General features: G+C 41.9%; 1 protein-coding gene across 6 annotated transcripts in view; it reads left to right on the top strand.

The window, feature by feature from the left end:
- AUTS2 (activator of transcription and developmental regulator AUTS2) overlaps positions 1–17,689 on the top strand; it is a 1,876,064-nt gene extending 1,858,375 nt beyond the window's left edge. For 4 of the 6 annotated variants that reach the window (XM_075336339.1, XM_075336340.1, XM_075336338.1 and 1 more), the window contains 6 exons: positions 3,096–3,246; positions 8,582–8,659; positions 9,200–9,283; positions 13,325–13,360; positions 13,475–13,688; positions 14,557–17,689. In XM_075336339.1, coding sequence (XP_075192454.1) covers positions 3,096–3,246; positions 8,582–8,659; positions 9,200–9,283; positions 13,325–13,360; positions 13,475–13,688; positions 14,557–15,790 — 1,797 coding nt within the window. In that variant the 3' untranslated portion in view covers positions 15,791–17,689. The remainder of the gene's footprint in view (positions 1–3,095; positions 3,247–8,581; positions 8,660–9,199; positions 9,284–13,324; positions 13,361–13,474; positions 13,689–14,556) is intronic. The other 2 variants (XM_075336342.1, XM_075336341.1) reach the window with 1 other exon arrangement.
- The last annotated feature ends 3,702 nt before the right edge of the window (positions 17,690–21,391 follow it).

Below are 21,391 nucleotides of genomic sequence, written 5' to 3'. Positions count from 1 at the left end.
CGTGGCTGGCCAGAGGACAGGGTAGATGAGGAGGAGGAGGAGGAGGAGGAGGAGGAGGACAGCATGTTCAGTCATCTTGTTGGTCAGGCTACTGAAGTCCTGGCTGTTAAGAGTCTGGCGCACATGGCTGACTTTATGGTAAGCTGCCTGTCTCGTGACCCTCGCGTTAAGAACATCTTGGCCGACAATCATTACTGGTTGGTAACACTGTTAGACCCACGCTACAAGGAGAACTTTTTGTCTCTTATTCCCGTGGATGAGAGGTCAACCAAAATGCAGCAGTTTCGGAAGGCCATACTCACGGAAGTAGGCAAAGCATTCCCCTCACAAAACGCTAGCGGCATAGGTCAGGAATCAGTGGACAACCGAGGCGTACAGCCGAGAGAGGCACAAGTCCAATCCGCCAGAGGTAGGGGAACAGTCTTTAAGATGTGGGACAGTTTTCTCAGCCCCTCACGTACCACAGCCCCTGAGGTGCGGGGTAGTGCCACAAGAAATCCTAAGTTTGCCCAGATGCTGAAGGAGTACCTTGCAGATCGAACAACTGTACTCCGACATTCCTCTGTGCCTTACAATTATTGGGTATCCAAGCTGGACACGTGGCATGAATTGGCTCTCTACGCCTTGGAAGTCCTGGCCTGCCCTGCTGCTAGCGTTTTGTCAGAGCGTGTTTTTAGTGCCGCAGGTGGAATCATTACAGATAAACGCACCCGCCTGTCAACTGAAAATGCTGACAGGCTGACTCTGATAAAGATGAACAAGGGTTGGATTGGGCCAGACTTCACCACACCACCAGCAAATGAGAGCGGAATTTAAAGTTTGCCATGTACCTCCACTCACCCATGGGTACACTTCTCGACTTTGGATAATCGCTGGACTGCTCCTCCTTCTCCTCATGCGCCATCATGATGACCGTTACAATAGTTAGGTCTTTGTTTCAGGTATACCCCCAGTGGTAAATTTTTTCGCCCATTCTTTGCAGAATGGACATTACAACGACAGGAGACCCGCTCCTTTGCAATGGGAACAATGTTTTGAGGCCCTCATGCACGTCTCTACCCAGGGACAACGTGTAGCCTCCCAATTTTTGGCTGCCCTGCCTAAGGGCTATACTGAAATACACCCACTTCCTTAAAATGGACACTTAATGTTTTGAGGCCCTCATGCACGTCTCTACCCAGGGACAATGTGGAGCCTCCCAATTTTTGGCTGCCCTGGCAAAGGGCTATACTGAAATAGACCCACTTCCTTACAATGGGCACTTCAGGTTTAAAGGCCATCATGCACGTCTCTACCCAGGGACAATGTGGAGCCTCCCAATTTTTGGCTGCCCTGCCTAAGGGCTATACTATAATACACCCACTTCCTGACAATGGACACTTAATGTTTTGAGGCCCTCATGCACGTCTCTACCCAGGGACAATGTGGAGCCTCCCAATTTTTGGCTGCCCTGGCAAAGGGCTATACTGAAATAGACCCACTTCCTTACAATGGGCACTTCAGGTTTAAAGGCCATCATGCACGTCTCTACCCAGGGACAATGTGGAGCCTCCCAATTTTTGGCTGCCCTGCCTAAGGGCTATACTGAAATACACCCACTTCCTTAAAATGGACACTTAATGTTTTGAGGCCCTCATGCACGTCTCTACCCAGGGACAATGTGGAGCCTCCCAATTTTTGGCTGCCCTGGCAAAGGGCTATACTGAAATAGACCCACTTCCTTACAATGGGCACTTCAGGTTTAAAGGCCATCATGCACGTCTCTATCCAGGGACAATGTGGAGCCTCCCAATTTTTGGCTGCCCTGCCTAAGGGCTATACTGAAATACACCCACTTCCTTAAAATGGACACTTAATGTTTTGAGGCCCTCATGCACGTCTCTACCCAGGGACAATGTGGAGCCTCCCAATTTTTGGCTGCCCTGGCAAAGGGCTATACTGAAATAGACCCACTTCCTTACAATGGGCACTTCAGGTTTAAAGGCCATCATGCACGTCTCTACCCAGGGACAATGTGGAGCCTCCCAATTTTTGGCTGCCCTGCCTAAGGGCTATACTATAATACACCCACTTCCTGACAATGGACACTTAATGTTTTGAGGCCCTCATGCACGTCTGTATGCAGGGGCATTGGTGAACCTCACAATTTAGGACTGCCCTGGCAAAGGAAAATACTACAAAGACTCACTTCCTCAAAATGGGCACATTAGACTCAAGAGGCCTTCATGTACGTCTCTTCTCAGGGACATCGGAGTGCCACACAATGTTTTCACGTAAAATCTTTCATGTATTGATCTCAAAAAGTAACATACACCAGATCTATCTCACTATTGGGTATGTGCCCTTAACATTTCCGCCATGAAAAATCATTTTGGGGTCATTTTGGAAGGTTTTCTGGTGAGTCCGTAAAAATGGCGTAAAACGCGGACAAAATTGTTCACAGCTGTGACTTTTGAGTGATAAATGCTTCAAGGGGTCTTCCCCATGCTGTTGCCATGTCATTTGAGCACTCTTCTGAGACTTTTGTGACATTTTTAGGGTTTCTCCATGCTGCCGGGAGGTCATTTCACAAAAATACTCGGGTCTCCCATAGGATAACATTGGGCTCGTTGCTCGGGCCGAGTACACGAGTATCTTGGGAGGCTCGGCCCGAGCTTCGAGCACCCGAGCTTTTTAGTACTCGCTCATCACTAGTAATTACACATCTACTTTTAAACTTTTGTTTAAATTAATGGGGTAATAATAACTTTAATTATTTATCCCATTTTGTAATTATGGACTGCTAATATAATTATCTATGAGCATTGTCTTGTGTAACACACTTTCTATTCCAGTTTCAGTGCAGATCATTTTTTATAAGAATATATTTGATAATTTTGCCTAAAAGTCACGTCTCTCCCATTTATCCAGACTAAGCTGTGTCTGTCACTTCTGATAACATCAGATTTAAAAAAGTGTAATTTCAATTATAGCACATACAAAGTTCATTTTTGCAATTTCAAGGTGTGAATGTGGCATTTTGTATGGTCTTTGAAGCCTCTTTTCTTATCTGCCCACGGGGGAAATCTCAATTCCAGTCATGCTTTTCATTTCAGAAACAGATGCAGACAGATCCACACAAGCTTGATTTTGGCCTGAAGCCTGAGTTTTTGAGCAGGCCACCAGGTCCGAGCCTCTTTGGAGCAATCCATCACCATCCGCACCCTCATGACTTGGCACGCCCTTCAACTCTATTCACTGCTGCTGGTGGGTATTCACTATAGTCTTTATTTTGTTACTTGTAGGAAACTACTATAATTCTAATATCATTATAAAGGAATGCAATATGTGATAAATTACCATTGGAAAGAATGTGCATCTATTTAGCAGAAGTGATCATAAATAGGGATGATCGAATACTTCGATTATTTGGCTTTGCGAATATTTTCCGAACACCTCGCCGCTATTCGACTATTCGCAAATATTCGATGCGCAATGTAAGTCTATGGGAAACCCGAATAACAACTATTCAGAACTATTCGGGCTTCCCATAGACTTACATTGCGCATCGAATAGCGGTGAGGTATTCGGAAAATATTCGCGAAGCTGAATAATCGAAGTATTCGATCATCCCTAATCATAAACTATCCAAGCTTGTATTTGGCTCATTTTGTCTTTATTTTAATATTATAGTGCATTATGAAATATAAATTAAGATTTTTTTTCTCTACAGCAATCTACAGCACAATACGTGATCAGATTGAAAATAATGTTTTCAAGTGATTTTAATAATATTTGTAATATTAATTCTTCCATACTCTGAATAAGGAATTAGCTAGAGGTCTAGTTGCTTATTAAATCAATAAACATATTATTTGTCCATTCCGTCCAAAGCAATGACATAAAATAAAGAAAAAATAGATAGAGGAATATAGTAGTCTTTCAACATTTTGCAGACTGTAATGTAAATAATTTAGAAAATATTCGATATTTCCTACTGATATGCCAATTACAGCAGATAAGACTTTATGCATTATTATTTAAAGGGGATATCCAGGATTTGTGTTGTTTTTTTTCCATATGAGGTTAAGAACTTAGCAGCAGGTAGCTGCTAACTACTTGCCTGTTCTGCTCTGAGGCAATATCTTCCAGCTCAGAGCAGTCACGGACCACTCCTGATGGCAATTCTTTTGGATCCTGTGATGTACACTGACAATCAAAATGGTAACAATGTTTTGAACTTTTGAATTTCATCACCATCTACTACATCTTTGAGCTCGAGATTACCTTCATTTTATTGACAATCATCTTGGCTATCTCATACATACTGTATATTTGACTTCCAACTATTTAGCTTATGATTAGTTATGCAGATTCTTGTCCTGTTACTGCATTATTACTGTTTTGCTCCTGGTGTTTGAAAATCGTTTTCACATTCCCTAATAGCTTAGTGTGTTACAAGGTTGATTCTCAAATGAACGGTCAGTGGTTTGAGTCGAGGAGCAGTCATGAAGAAGATACACCAAGAAAAGAGAAACGGCATCATCCAACTCATTGATGGTCTCTCAGCCTAGAAAATTGCCAAACTGCATCATGTAAGTGCCATGACAGTTGCAAGAATATGAAATGAAATCCATCCAACTATTCAGTAACCAAGAGGTGGACATCCTGGCAAAATATCGGAGTCAACAGATTGGCTCATCACAAGGTCTATCAGTTCTGGCTTGTCAAACATGGCACTGGAGATGACTTGTATGATTCGTAATAGTGAGATCACAGACGTGCATGGAAGCGCCATGAGACATATGTTAACATAAGGCTGGGATTTTGGCCTGAAAAAAGCTGAAGAAGCCTCGTCTTCAATATTGCTATAAGAAGCGTTGGCTCAAGTTTGCAAAAAAGTATGAAAAGTGGACAGTAGAAGATTGGAAACTGGTGATTTGGAGCGATGTGATGAAAGTCAATAGAATAGACTCTGATAGGTGCAAATGCATCTGGAAAAAAAAAGGAAAAGGAGGACTAAAGGATCGAAAAATTGAAGGAACTGTCAAGTTCAGTGGAGAAAACCTTATTACATGGGGTTGTTTCACAGTCAAAGGCATTGGATATTTAACCAGGAACGATGGTGGACTCAATGCTGAGCTGTATGTGAGAATCCTACTAACCAAGTTACTTAGTGGACTTGACTACTATGGTTATGTAAAGGACGATATAGTTTTCCAGTAGGACAATGACCCGAAGGATATGTCGAGATTGGCAAAGGAAGGTTCAACAACAATGAAGTAAAGATGCTGGATTGCCTCCCACAGTCTCCAGACCTCAACCCAATTGAACATTTGTGGGTAGAGTTGAAGAAAAAGCTGTATACATACCCAAGTGTGTTTACCAGTCTGCACCAACATTGGGACTGTGAAGAAGAGACCTGGGAGCAGATTTAAATCGAGACTTGCTTGAATCTAATCGAGAGCATGCCCAGAAGGATTCAGGCAGTGTTAAAAGTCAAAGGTTGATTTACAAAATGCTAGAAAAATAATAAAAATGAAAATTTAAATTTGTAAGAGTAAAACAGTAACAATACAGTGACATGATAAGAATCTGCATAACTAATCATATGCTGAAAAGTTACAAGTCAAATTATGAGATAGCCAAGATGATTTCCTATAAAATGACGATAGTGTTACGCTCAAAGCTGTAGCGGATGGTGAGAAATAGAGCCTGCAAGTAGAGTTGAGCGCGGTTCGAGGTTCTCCAGTTCGCGGTTCGAGTGATTTTTGGGGGTGTTCTAGATAGAACTAGAACTCGAGCTTTTTGCTAAAGCTCGATAGTTCTAGATACGTTCGAGAACGGTTCTAGCAGCAAAAAGCAGTGTTTTTTACTGCTACAGTGTGCAGGAGCCATCGCTGGCAGCCTGCCAGAAGCTGGTAACCAAGATAAACATCGGGTATCCAAGCAAAGCGCTTTGGTTAGTAACCCGATGTTTATCCTAGTTACGTGCAGGAAGCCCACACTTCCCTGCTCAGCTCACTCCGCCCCCTCCTGCACGCGGCATGTACACATACATACACACACACACACGTCCCCAGCCATGCAGTCCACGACATTGACGTCCTCCTGTCACTCTGCACACATGGTCCCGCTCGGCTTACCTGTGGTGATGAAGTCCCGACCTCAGCGCTGTCACTGTCCTCCATGGCCGCCGCTTGTCACATCACCTTCTCTCGCTTCCGACCCGAGACTGACTAGCGGTGACGTCACGGGCCTCTCGCGATACTTGGCTGTGAAGGCGGCGGTCATTGAACTCAGTGACAGGTGCTGTCGGCAGTGCAGAAGATCAGCGCAGGTAATGTACCTCGCTGACAGCAGCACTTGTCATGCCCTGCAGTGACCTGGGCTGACCCATTGATGTTAGCTCAGGTCACTGCACTGCTCTCCCAGCCAATGGGGAACATCCTGCTCTTCATTGACTGGGACAGTGTGGATCGTCATGGCAACCCCTTGGATTACACCAGACCTGGATTTGTTTTTCTTTCTAATAAATTGGTTAAAGAGGGAATGTGTTGGGGAGTGTTTTTTCAAATAAAAATGTGTTTGTCGTCTATTTTTTTTTTACTGACTGGGTTGGTGATGTCGGGTATCTGATAGACGCCTGACCTCACCAACCCCAGGGCTTGATGCCAGGTGACATTACACATCTGGTATTAACCCCATATATTACCCCGTTTGCCACCGCACCAGGGCGCGGGATGAGCTGGGGTGAAGCACCAGGATTGGCACATCTAATAGCCTTGTAGTTCTGCAGCTGCTGTCTGTCTGTATGGAGAAGAGCAGACAGCAGCTGCAGAACTACAAGGCTCAGCATACTCCATCCAGGACTGTATGCAGAAGTTTTTTGCCCACCAAAAAAATGACGTGGGCTTCGCCATATTTTTGTATGCTAGCCAGGTACAGCAGGCAACCACGGGCTGCCTCCAACCCCCAGTTGCCTATTTGTACCCGGCTGGGAACCAAAAATATAGGGAAGCCTGTTTTTTTTAATTATTTCACTTATTTCATGAAATAATTAAAAAACAAATGACGTGGGCTTCGCCCCATTTTTGTGTCCAGCCAGGTACAACTAGGCAGCTGGGGATTGGAATCCGCAGCACAGGTTAGCCCGAGGTTTCTGGGCGCCTCTGCTGCGAATTTCAGTCCGCAGCCGTCCCAGAAAATGGCGCTCTCATAGAAGCGCCATCATCTGGCGCTGTATCCAACTCTTCCAACAGCCCTGGAGCCGGGTGGCTTGTTGGGTAATCATGAGTTAATACTGGCTTTGTTTTACAAGCCAGTACTAAGCCAGAGATTCTTAATGTCAGGCACGTTTGACCCGGCCATTAAGAATCTCCAATAAAGGGTTAAAAAAAAGACACCACACAGAGAAAAAATACTTTAATAGAAATAAATACACAGACACATTAGAGTCTCCATCTTTATTACCCCCTGTCAGCCCTCCACGATCCATGGTCTTCTGTCTTTCTCGTTCAACAAATGCAGCTGTGCTACATCACTGCTGCATGGGGGAAGACGCTGCTTCCCGTGGAGCCTTCACTCCGTGAAGGCTCCACGGTACGCAGCGTGCAGCTTTCACTCCGTGAGAGATCAGTGCTGCTAGCGGTAACAGCGGTAACGCTGACAGACGCGTTACCATAGCAACGGTGCTCCCGGAGCCGTGGTTAGCGGTGACGTCACCGCTAACTGCGTTGCTATGGCAACGGTGATCTCCGTTAATGACCGGCTGTGTCAGCCGGTCCCTAACGGAACGGAGAGTCGACCGTGTGCTAGAGCATGTCGCCGGTACACGTCGATACACAAATGTGCACCGTGTACCGGAGAGATGCACTCGCAGGTCCTACATGACGCGTCATAGTCATGTGACCAGTCTGTAGCCAATGAAATAATAGCCACGTGACTGGTCACATGGCTATTTTGACGTCACGATAGGTCCTGCATCACTGCTGGCAGTGCTGGTCACCGGGAGGATTCAGCGATCATCGGATGGAATAGCGGCAGGAGACAGAGTGCAGGAGGGATCGCGGGGACCGGTAAGTGTTATGGCAATGTTTATTAACTGTATGTGTACATTTATAATGCATTTTTATGTATTTGTGATTGCCTCCCATTATATCCTATAGGTTCGAGTTTGGTTCGTCGAACGTTCGACGAACCGAACTCGAACGGGACGGTTCGCTCATCTCTACCTGCAAGTCAAAAGGTCAAAACATTACTGCCCTTTTGCTCATCAGTGTATCCTCAACAGAGCAGATCTTTCCCTTCTGCTCTGAGTTGTCGATAGGGCGTCACTTCCAATATTATGTTTTTCTACATTCCGCCCACTGCCTGACTGCGGGAAGCCAGCCATCAATTAGCAGTCAATAGAGCCGAAGAGTGTAAGAGAAAGAACTACTCTGTTGATGTGAGGTCAGAGCAGGAGAGATTGATGCAAGGCAGAACAGGCAAGAAGTTAGCAACTACCTGCTGGCAAATTGTTAGCCCCATAGAAAAAAAATGTCCCAGATAAATTTAATTTATAAAAATATTGATATTTGATTTTCTTTTCCTGTTGTAGGTGGTGCACACCCTGCAGGGGCTCATTTTGGTCCTCCCCCTCATCACAGCAATTTTCTCAATCCTGCTGCTCATCTTGGTAGGTATTATATATTTTTCTAATAAAATGCATATGTATTAAACATGCAGTCTCACAAAAGATAATTATGGCATATCTGTTGGATATACCATAAATGTCCACGGGATGCTGGTAAAACCTTTGGTATCTCCACGAATTTCCAGAACAGGGTTCCCTGACCGATGATCTAGCTGGTGGCCAATCATCAGTGAGAAGAGGGGTAGTAAGGTATGCATTGGTTCCCTCCATGTATTGCTACTGGAGTTCCAAATACAGCTGAGCAAATACTGTCAGGTGTATGTAGAATTCCTATAGCAACTCACTGGTGGTAGTTCTATGTCAACCAGAACGGTTGATTAGGGGATCTTATTCTGGAGATGGGTATGGATCCCACAGGAGAGAACCTCATTCTTCTATGGATATGTCATAAATGTCTCTTGTGAGACAAACGCTTTAAAAGTTGTTGATGTTATCTTCACTTTATCATATTACTTTATCTCCTATACATATCATTTGTCTAATCTCATGATGCTTAACTAATTTTAACTGTTGTTGTTATAGAACCTTTTAATCGACCTTCAACATTCAGTGGTCTTGGTTCTGTGGGTGGAAATGCCTTTGGGGGCCTTGGCAATCCTTCAGTTAGTAAGTATGCCATGCTATTCCATCTGTAGTTAGGAAGATTGTCTAGTTGTGATGGCGCCATTGGATTCTTCCCTTTTCTTTTATAAGAAGGGAAAGTTTGCTTGCATAATATCAAAGGGAATTTTTTTATACGTTATAAAATATCATTGTGCAATATTGAGCTTTTCTGATCGCTAAAAGCTTTAACTATCTCACCATAACCTGGAATGGCTGCCATGTCGGTAATCATATAAAAAAGACAGCTCATTCTCTTTCATGTGAATGTGGCTATCAACATTGACAAATTCTGATTCTAAAAAAAAACCTAAACTTTTTGTTGTATTTTTTTTATAAAGGCCCTTTAAATTTCTATTGAAAGGGTTTTCTGATTGGAAAAAAATCATAAATATTTGCATTACAATATATAATAAAGCATCTTTCTAATTGGCTCTCATTTTCAAAAGAGCACAAGGTTTGATGGCTTTCTGGAAATTTGTAATGGTTTGTCACAGCTTCATATAGGAGGGCGCTTTATCCTTCTAGTTTGTCAGCTGCAATTTGGCAATTCATGAACTTTTGCAAACAAACGTTAATTAGAAAGTTGCTTATTTTCTTTGGATAACATTGGATTTTGACATGATGTAACTAATATTCTAAACCATAGAAAATAAATTAAGTGTATTGATAATAGAGAAATGCATTGGGGCAGATTTACTAATAAAGTCTTAAAGGGTTTTCTCCATCACAGAACAATCTTTTGTTAAACAGTGTGATTTGTGGAATATTAACAGTGTATAATACGCACACTGTTAAGATTTGGCTTGCTTCTTTCAACATTGAGAAAATGAGAATCTAGTTAGCACATAAGCACAAGATAGCAAATCCCGTACTTGCAGTTGCATGTCAACTCCTAGACCTGGCTAGGAGAGCCAAATCTTTACAGTGTGTAAATTACGCACCGTTAGTAGTCTCCAAGCTGCACTATTTGCTGAAAGTTTGTCTTTGGGTGAGAAACACCTTTAAATTTAGATGTACAATTAAATGTAAAGGACCAAATTTATTTCATTGACTAGTTCTAAGGGATGAATCTGGCCCAACGGCAGAAACTTTTGTCTAAGGGGCAGTTTGCACACTACGACATCGCAAGCCGATGCTTGCGATGCCAAGCGCGATAGTCCCCGCCCCCGTCGCAGCTGCGATATCATGGGGATTGCTGCCGTAGCGAACATTATCGCTACGGCAGCTTCACATGCACTCACCTGCCCTGCGATGTCGCTCTGGCCGGCGACCCGCCTCCTTATTAAGGGGGCGGGTCATGCAGCGTCATAGCGACGTCACACGACAGGCGGCCAATAGAAGTGGAGGGGCGGAGAAGAGAAGGGGCGGAGAAGAAACATCCCGCCCACCTCCTTCCTTCCGCATAGCTGGCGTGAGCCACAGGACGCAGGTAAGAGATGTTCCTCGCTCCTGCGGTTTCACACACAGCGATGTGTGATGCCGCTGGAACGAGGAACAACATCGTAACATTGGTCATTTCCAAATTATGGAAATGACCGACGCTACACCGATGATACGATTACGACGATTTTGCGCTCGTTAATCGTATCAAAAAGACTTTACACACTACGATATCGCCTGCGACACCGGATGTGCGTCACTTTCAATTTGACCCCACCGACATCGCACCTGCGATGTCGTAGTGTGCAAAGTGCCCCTAACTTTATACCACCTCTTGGTTAACTTCCTCTAGACCATTTACTTTTGGGACAACATTTTGGGGGCAATTTGGCAAATCGTGGACCATGTTTCCTTATTCCTAAGCTATGTTTTTTTTGGATGAGGCACAAGAAGTACCTAAAAATGTAATAAATAGGCCACATAGAATGCATTTCACTAGAATTCTGGTTCAGTTATACTTCTTTCCAAATAGTAGAGTAGACCTGACCATTGGATTTGCTACAAACAGTTATAACATTGAAAATGTCATTTTATGTGGGTTGGGTTGTCAGTCTTCAAATATATTGTACTTTCTGTGATATTCTGTGTGCTGTGACATTTAAAAGGCATGGTATTTTTAAAAGGGAACTGTACTTTCAAAAAACTTTGAATATATCATTAATATATATGAATGTAAGACATTTTTAAATATTTTAACACATAATTCTTCCTGTGTTTGTTATCTACACTGAAAATATAGCTGTCAAAATAGGGCATACTGCCAACACTGTTGTGTGTCAGAGTACACAGTCTGTTATATTCTATAGATAGGGAGGGGGGGGAAGGCGAGGAGCAGAGTGAGGGTACAGGCAGCAGGGGACTCAGAAAAATTGTGCTGAGCATTCTAACAAGTCTTTCACCTCACCACAGAGCTGAATAGTGATAAGACTAGAAAAAGGAAGCGCTGATAGGGTATTACCAGATGACAGGAGTAATATATAAAATATATACACTCACCTAATGTGGTTGTGAAAATCACAACCCCTGCCAAGCATAAGATAATGGCGTCTACCGCAGCCCCACGTGGATGAGCATTCAAACAGGAGAAGAGAAGGGGTTAACGCCGCGCATCAGCCAAATGAAGATGTAGAGTAGTTGATGAATAAATAACTTTTTTATTTCATAGGTCTACGCGTTTCGAGGTTGAAACCTCTTCCTCAGGACCAGGACATCAACATGTTGATGTCCTGGTCCTGAGGAAGAGGTTTCAACTTCGAAATGCGTAGACGTATGAAATAAAAAAGTTATTTATTCATCAACTACTCTACATCTTCATTTGGCTGATGCACGGCGTTAACCCCTTCTCTTCTCCTGTTTGAATGCACAGAGCTGAATACTCATCTACATTGCTCATTTCTGCTGTATACTTTCCTCCATAATGCTACCATGCTCTGTGTGTGTGCTAACTTAGGAAAGAGAAGCAGTAATCAATCTCTGTGCATGGGACACATCATAGCACCATTAGTTTTGGGACAATTCAAATTATGGGATAGAGCCTGAACAGGAAAAAAAAAGCTGGTGAAAATGTAAGATACAAGCCATATACCGACCAAAAATAGTGGTATCACTCATTTACACACAGGACTTGAGGAAGCTGTAGATTGGGAGAGAAAGGCGCAATAGGGTCTTACCCAATTTAAGGGTGAGTAAGACAAGGAGGATAATACACTCACCTGATCAGGTTGTGCCAGTCACAACCCCTTTGCAGACGTTAGTGAGTGCCCGGGTGGTTCAGCAGCGGCCCCGTTAAGGATATGGTATAAAAGACAGAGGGAAAAAAACGGGTTTCATTCCGCGCTAAAAACCACGAGATGGTGTGTTGAAAATTGATATTCTTTTATTGAGCAATCCAACGCGTTTCAGAGGCATGTTCGCCTCCTTCTTCAGGGAAAAAAAAGAAATCCTTTTTTTCCCTGAAGAAGGAGGCGAACATGCCTCTGAAACGTGTTGGAATTGCTCAATAAAAGAATATCAATTTTCAACACACCATCTCGTGGTTTTTAGCGTGGCATGAAACTTGTTTTTTTCCCTCTGTCTTTTATGATATCATGTACACACAGGGACAGCTTATTCTGGAAAGTTACTTGAAAGTACAATTGCTTTTTAACTATAATCAGAAAGCTTTGTAAAAGCCAGTGTAAAGCTAGTTATTGGTAAGAAAATATGCAAAAACAAAATGTGGAAAGTCACCAAGCCAAAGAATACCACCAAACATTGCCAGATAGTGAAAAGTCTTCCAACCAAACTTGCATCTACTTTTGAAAATTACAGGCTTTATTTATATAGATAGTAAATGTTGGATTTCAGTAAACATTCAAATTTCTGTAAATATAAAAAAATCTGGATAATAAAAAATTGCTGGAAACTTTTCATTGTTTGGTTGCCATTATTCTTTCTTTTTGTCCATATGACCTGATAAGTGGTTTAAATTCTGTTCCCATAAAATTCCATTAAATATTTTCCCAAAGTTTATAAAATATTGCTTTCAGTTGTCTAAGTGCATATTTGTTTATATGGGAACAAAATGTAGGAAAGCTGTCATTTTTCTTTGTCTTTTCTCCTAAGAAACAACCAGACCCTTCAACCACCCCCTCATTATGGGTTAGTACCACTAACATTTACACTTTCTGCTGCGTTTCAAATGTCTTGTTGGGGGTTTTATAGTCTTTTGAGTTCATATAAACACATTAATGCTGTTATTGTGCCTTTTTATAGCCTCCAACTCAATGTTTAGCCATAAGGAAGGGCCAAATATGCAGAACTTCAACAACCCTCATGAACCATGGAATCGACTTCATCGGACACCACCATCTTTCCCAACACCTCCGCCTTGGCTAAAACCAGGGGAACCAGAACGCAGCTCTTCTGCTTCAACTCATGACAGAGATTCTGAAAAAAGAGAATCATCATCTAAGGATGATAAGGAAAGGTTTGTAATATAAGATACCTATGGCATTCGCATAGTAAAATAATGTTCAAACAATATACTCTAATATCATCTCAGTCTGTGTAATACAGTTTGTTTTGTCTTGTTGAGAAGTACTTTAGCATTAGGAAAATTTAGTAAAACCTTTAGATGTTTCTACTAATGGAAAAATGGTCCTTTCATGTACTCTTATTTAATACTAAACATGAAGTGGTTTTCTAGGCTTGGGGCTCAAGTCTGCAGTCACTCGATGTGACTTCAGATTCGTGAATACTTAGAGTGCACACTGTGCGCACTGTCAAGATTCTCCAGATCTAGTGAGATTGTGACCAATATTAAATTTGGATACATTCAGTCACTTGACGACTAGTTGTGCATTGACTCACACAATACAAGGGAATTGAGCTAGGCCGGACATGTCTAGGTGGAATGTGGCTAGAAGTGTGCACATTGCATACTAGCGGTTACATAACTGTCAGCTCCTGACATCACCGTAGAATCCTAACAGCACACATATTTATTTCTATGAGGATTCACAAGTCTGCAGTCACATAGCGTGATTGCAAACTTATGCCTTAAGCCCTGAAAATCCCTTTAACACTAGAAGTCCCAGGAATTTCGAGCTCCATAGGGTTCCAATGGTAGAAATGTTAAAGGACCCCTCTCTGGGACTTCTAGTGTTAAAGAACTTGTTACAATAGAGTGACTGCAGACCTATCATTTTAGACTGGACGCTCCCTTTAATTTGTTTATACAAATATTTGTGTTTTCCCATTATTATTCCATGTTTGACTACAACATGGATACAATAATGTTATCTACATTTTAAATTTATTTTTCTTATCACAATTTCATTTTTTTTTCTTTTTAGGGAAAGTCTGGAAAAAAGGCATTCTAGTCACCCTTCACCAGCTCCTGTTAACCAAGTAAATTCAATAGGACATAATCGCAGTTTATCTGAACAAAGTCGAAGCCACATAAATAATGAGGTACGAGATAAAGAAAAGCCTAAAGAAAGAGAAAGGGAGCATTCTGACTCATGGAAAGAAAATAACATGGAAGAGCACAAAGCAAAGGAGAACCATATTTCAGAGAAAGAGAATATTGTACATGAAAGTAGAGCTGTGGAGGAAGCGAAACAGTTATCAAGGGTGCCTTCACCTTATGTCAGGGCACCAGTAATGGAGAGCACTAGACCTAATAGCACTTCTAATCGAGAAAATGAAAGAAAAAGTGAGACATATGATACTCAAAAGAAAAGTAATGATGTGAAAGTAAAAGAAGAAAGAAAGGAAGATCATGATGTTTTAGTTTCCGAAGGACCTACTATTCATAGATCCTCTGAACAAGCTCCTCCGATATCTGCTTCAAATGTTCATCCAAGTCATTTAGCATCCATGCCAATGGCTGTTGGTGTAACAGGAATGCATCCGATGAACAGTATTGGTGGTCTAGACAGGACTCGGATGATGACTCCTTTTATGGGCATAAGTCCCATTCCAGGAGGTGAACGTTTCCCTTATCCTTCATTTCACTGGGATCCTATGCGAGATCCATTGAGAGACCCATACAGAGGACTAGATATTCATAGGCGGGATCCGCTCGGACGGGATTTCTTGTTGCGAAATGATCCACTTCACCGTCTTACCGCACCAAGGTTATATGAAGCAGACAGGTCATTCAGAGACAGAGAACCCCATGACTACAACCATCACCACCATCATCATCTTTCTGTTGACCCACGTCGGGAGCACGAAAGAGCAAGTCAGTTGGAAGAAAGAGAAAGGTTACATATGCTTCGAGAGGACTATGAACATGCCCGCTTACATGCTGTGCATCCAGCTGCACTGGATGGTCACCTGCCTCATCCAAGTTTAATCACACCAGGACTTCCCAGCATGCACTATCCCAGGGTCAGTCCTACAGCAGGACATCAAAATGGACTTCTTAATAAGACTCCCCCAACAGCAGCACTAAGTGCCCCACCTCCTCTTATTTCTACTTTGGGTGGAAGGCCAGGCTCTCCCAGGAGGACTACTCCATTGACAGCAGAGATGAGAGATAGGCCACCTTCTCACACATTAAAGGATATTGAGGCACGATAAGTACATAAAACGTTTATGGACAAATACCCTGATTAGATTTAAATCAGTGCAAGACTTGACATACAATCTTTGTACAAATGTAAAAACTCTGAGAGCAATGATTTTCACTTTTTGTATATGATATGTTGCAAATTTCCATATCTTTTGGCCAATTCAAATGTTTGTCTTTAATTGATTTATTTTACTAATGTAAAGCATTTGGTTGGAACTGAAGGAGATAATTCATTACATCCATATGGGCTGTATCAGACTTATGATATTGAAAGAACATGTAAATATTTATGTAAAAACAACTTGCTTCATTGGGTATTGGTTCATATATGCAAAAGGATAGGATGAAAGCTTTACTGTGTATAAATGTAAATAGACATAACATAATACAATAATACTTCTTAAACTGTGCAGTTTACAATGTTACTATTTAAAACACAGTCTGTTCATACTGTGCTGTGCATATTATTAGAGACAACTAAACCCCCTCAACTATGCAATTATTGTGGAGGCTTTCTCTATAAAGCCATTATGACACAATGGAACATTTGCCACACTTATACAACTAAAGTCATATTGTCCCTAAGAAGCTTTTGTTACAACATCTTTTGCTTTTTACCAGTCATCTCTCTTTATTTTGGATCTCCAGGACCATCATTCTGACAATGTAGACAAACAAGTACATTTCTGAAATATAAGGCTCACGTAACACATAGAAACAATGTTGAGGCAAAGGTGACTAAACCTGTCACAGGGGTGGACATACCATTGGTGATACCCAACAGCCCAAGATATAAGGGGGCCCATTACTACCAATGGTGCATGCGGACTTGTGCATTATAATGAGTGATTCAACTACAATGGGCTCTTATACTGTTTTTACACATGGGTCCTTTTCTGTCTGTCCTCCGTTGATCTATCATTTTGTTTCCATTTGTTGTGCCTATCCAGCATATCCTTTTATACGGGCAGATAAATACCCGCTAAAGAGCACCAATCAAAAATATAGCAAGACGACCGGCACATGTCTACTTTAAATGTTACCATAATTAGGTTTATTGTTTAAACCATTGTTCTTGTGATCAGTCGTGTCCATTTTTCCACCCCTCCCTTACAATTCCTATTACAGGTGACAGCCAGATGCCTGTTTACACGAGGGGATTTACAACAAAAGAGCATATTATCATATGATGGCTGAAAAGTTGAGACCGGTCAATGATTGAAAACAACCTTTCCAGCCATTGTCACCTATAAAGTTCCTTAAGTCATTGGCCAATCTGATCCATGAAATATTAACACTTACCCAAGACCTTTGTAGAATAAGTTCAGTTTCTGATCAAGCCTAGATATTGTTAACATTTCCTTGGTTGGAGAGGATATGACTTTACCGGAAGAAATACCATAAACATTTGGTTCACTGGGTTGTAAATTATATGTATTAAATAAACATAGTTCATTGGTCTTCTAGTGTATTAAAGTGATCTTAAGTTGATATCTTGTTTTGGCAAAAGCAAAACGATGAATAAAATTCCCAACAGTTGTTTCTAATAAGCAGAGATCTATTTTAGTAGTCGACTGAAGGTTTAGTTGTGAGCTTCAGATTTTGTGAACTCCAGATGTTGTGCAGTGTTTTTTAAGGAGCAAACTCTCCCAGAAGAATATGTACACTGGAACAGTAGTGGTAGCTTTCAGTATTGTAAAGAGATTGTTATATACAAACCTTTTGCTGTTTATCTTGTATGTAAGAAATTCCTTTTTAGTACATATGTAAAGAGGAAAAAAAAGTGAACTGAAAAGGAAAAACAAGCATAAAATGAAGCGACTCAATCTTCAGCATGTTCCTCATCAGCGAAGACTTGTGTTATGTAAATTGTGCCATGTTATTAAAAAATGTGAACAAAACCTTCAGGTGCCTATTTGTGTGCATTGCCCATTATTGCTTACCGAGGGGCCTGTTCCTATGCACCAAAACGTCTTTTATTGCCCCCTTTCCGCAACACCAATAACTAAGTTTTCGGTATTCTAGGCAAATTAGGTTTGTTTACTGACGTAGAATTTTGATGCAAAACCTGCACTAAATCACATCAACATATTTATGAAAATTAACTCAAATGATAAAAAGAAAGTCTGATTTTTTTTAAAGAGGACCAACCACCAGGATTTTACTGTATGAACTAAAACCAGTGTTATATTGGCGTTATTATGCTGATTCTAAACATACCTTTAGTTGTGAGATCACATGTATAGTTTCTGAAATACAGGCAAGTAAAGCTTGTGAAATACACTGTTTTGTACTTGATTGTCAGGGGCTACAGAATATCTAATAGGTGGGTCGAGTTTAGCTAGTTATTCCCCCCTTGTCTGCCTGCCTGTCCTTCTTCCCCCTGTGCTTCCTGCCTCCTTCCTCCCCCTGTAATAACAGAGACGGGAGGGAGGGGGGGGACAGGCAGGTAGATAGGGACAGGAATAACTAGCAAACCTGACCTACCTATTAGATATTCTGCAACACCTATCAATTAAGTAACAGTGAATTTTACAAGCTTTACTTGCCTGTAGTTCAGAAAGTATACATCCACTCTCACATCTAAAGGTATGTATAGAATCAGCATGATAGTGCTAGTGTAGCACTGGCTTTAGTTTATATAGGAAAATCCTGGTGGGCATTAGTCTACTTTCAGAAACCTAATTAAATGCCCTTTTAGAACAAGTTAAAAACTCACAGGATCCCTACTAGACTGCAGTAATATCCATTCTGAACAACTAATTGCCCTGATGTGTATTCATTTCAATGAGCTCCCACTTTGTAGTTTATTGTAGAACAGTAGTTAGGAAAATGATTTGATAATTGTAAAACTGAAGTGCAAATTTGCATCTTTATGTAACGTTAGTAAATTATCATTTTACCATTTTACTGTTATTTGACATCCTTTTTTAGATTTACCTCAAAGGGATATCTCCATCAGAGACATTAAAGGGAACCTCTCAAGTGCAATATGCACCCGGAACCACAAGGAGTTCTGGGTGTATATTTCTAATCCCTGCCTAACTGTCCCTGTATCTAGTAGCATACATAAAGGGATCTTTAGAAAAAGTATTTCTGAAGGTTCTTTATAATATGCTAATGAAGACAGGGACTAGTCACAAGGGCATTAGTTCCCTTGGCTAGTTGGCCCCCTTGGCATGTAAGCACGCCACTGTAGGCGTGCTAACATGCTAATGAATGCACAGCGTCAGAGGCATGGTTGCTCTCACCTCTGCTGCCACCTCTGGTTTTTGGTTCAGTGCGCACGATCAGAACATCCCTGACTTCCAGTCATGTGCACTACACTTCTGATCATGCGCACTTAGCCGACATCCAGCGTCGGGCATGGTGGCAGCAGAGAGCGGTGAGATCAACCATGCCTCTGATACTGCACATTCATTATCATGCTAGCACGCCCAGGGGCGTGCTTACATGCCAAGGGGGCCGACTAGCTAAGGTAAGTAACGCCCTTGTGACTAGTCACTGGCCTCATTAGCATATTATAGCATATTGGATCTTTAGAAATACTTTAGATAAGATTTTAATCTAAAGAATTAGATAAAGATCTCTTTATTTATGCTATTAGATACAAGGACAGTTAGGCAGGGATTAGAAATATGCAGCCAGAACTGCTCGTGGTTCTGGGTGTATATTGCACCTGACAGGTTCCCTTAAGTATCTAATAGATATGAAACCTTCTGGGACCAACGCCTAACTTACAAATGCTGCAAATGAAGAGCTGGCTACACATACACCACTGCAGATGCCTGTCCACTTATGTATTCACGTTAGCACATGATGAGGCCCATTATTAGGACAGTTGCACATCCTATAGGTATTTCATAGATATTTATGGCATATCTGATTCATATGTCCTAAATGTACAATGTGTGGTAGGTAGGTGTGATATTTCTATAACATAATACATGCTTTACTTTCAACATCTTCATTTTCTATACTCTCAACTGAGGGAAACACATTTTATACATCAGAAGTAGAGATGGGCGAATAGTAACTATTTGTTTTTGGATAATGCTTACCGTATACCGAGTACTATTCCAGTATTCGCCATAACAATACAAAGGCTCTGGTTCCCTATTGACTTGCATTAAGTTTGTTATTCGTGACGTTATTGGTTAAAGAGGACCAATCACCAGTTTCAGCATGTAAAATTGGCCACATCATGGAATAGTGGCTTCAAAGTTGAGTAATTATTTTTAATTTTTGGACTCCTTTGTGGAGATATTTGCTTGTAAAGCTTAGGTTATAATTTAACGTTATCAGAGATTTTCATGTAGCTCTTCCCTTAAATGACACTAAACAATGACAAGCAGGCAGCAACACACGGGTAAAAATACCATGTCACCATGATAGCTTAGTGGAGGTTTTTCAGTATGAGCCATGTAATGACAGACAACCCTGCTCTCACCACAGAACTGTGTGTAATTAAAAAATGGAAGGGGAGAGTAAACAGTGTGATTATTAACACTTCTTTAGCTTTCATCTCGCAGAGGCCGGTGTGAAGTGAAGGGATGGGCTGAACAGCAGGGCTGACTACACTTCAAAGTGAACTGCTAGAAGTTCTTGAAAGTCTAATGGAGAGAGCAAACTGTCTTTCATTACATGTCTCACACAGGAGAGTTTTCTCTCATGATGTCAATGCATATCTGTAAGTAATTATATTTTACCTGGAGTAGGATAGAGGTGAGTGTGGTTACAGACACATTTCAGCTATCATCTCAAAACAACCAGTAAGGGTGGAGGGGACATAACAGAGCTGTGTTTTGTTTAATTACAAACACCTCTGCTGCAGCAGCTCTCTTCTATCAGTGCTTTCAGCTCTGCTGTACTTCCCCTCCATCCTCACAGACTGCCCTGAGATAAAAGCAGAAAGGTATATGTAATCATACACAGCTCTGCTTTTCTCCTGCCACTTTGTAATCACACAGAGCTCAGCAAAGAGATTAGTTAGAGCAAACTGAATGAATCTTCTTAGTACAAAGATTTGCTAAAGGTAGTGTCACACATAGTGACGACGACAACGACGTCGCTGCTAAGTCACCATTTTCTGTGACGTAGCAGCGACGTCCCGTCGCTGTCCGCTGTGGGTGACATCCAGCAACGACCTGGCCCCTGCTGTGAGGTCGCCAGTCGTTGCTGAATGTCCTGCTTAATTTTTTGGACGTTGCTCTCCCGCTGTGAAGCACACATCGCTGTGTGTGACAGCGAGAGAGCGACAAACTGAAGCGAGCAGGGAGCCGCGGCGTGTGGCAGCCTGCGGTAAGCTGTAACCACGGTAAACATCAGGTAACTAAGAAGCCCTTTCCTTGGTTACCCGATATTTACCTTAGTTACTAGCGTCCGCCGCTCTCATGCTGCTAGTGCCGGCTCCCTGCATACGTAGCTGGAGTACACATCGGGTAATTAACCCGATGTGTACTCTGGCTAGGAGTGCAGGGAACAGGGAGTCGGCACTGGCAGCGTGAGAGCGGCGGACGCTAGTAACTAAGGTAAATATCGGGTAATCCAAGAGACGTGCTTTCCTTGGTTATCCGATATTTACCTTAGTTACGCTTCCACGCGTCGCT

The sequence above is a fragment of the Anomaloglossus baeobatrachus genome, chromosome 2 (genome assembly GCF_048569485.1).
Source record: "Anomaloglossus baeobatrachus isolate aAnoBae1 chromosome 2, aAnoBae1.hap1, whole genome shotgun sequence".
In the NCBI taxonomy this organism is placed as follows: Eukaryota; Metazoa; Chordata; class Amphibia; order Anura; family Aromobatidae; genus Anomaloglossus; species Anomaloglossus baeobatrachus.
Note: the sequence above shows the minus strand (reverse complement) of the source record. Positions and strands in the feature narration are given on the sequence as shown.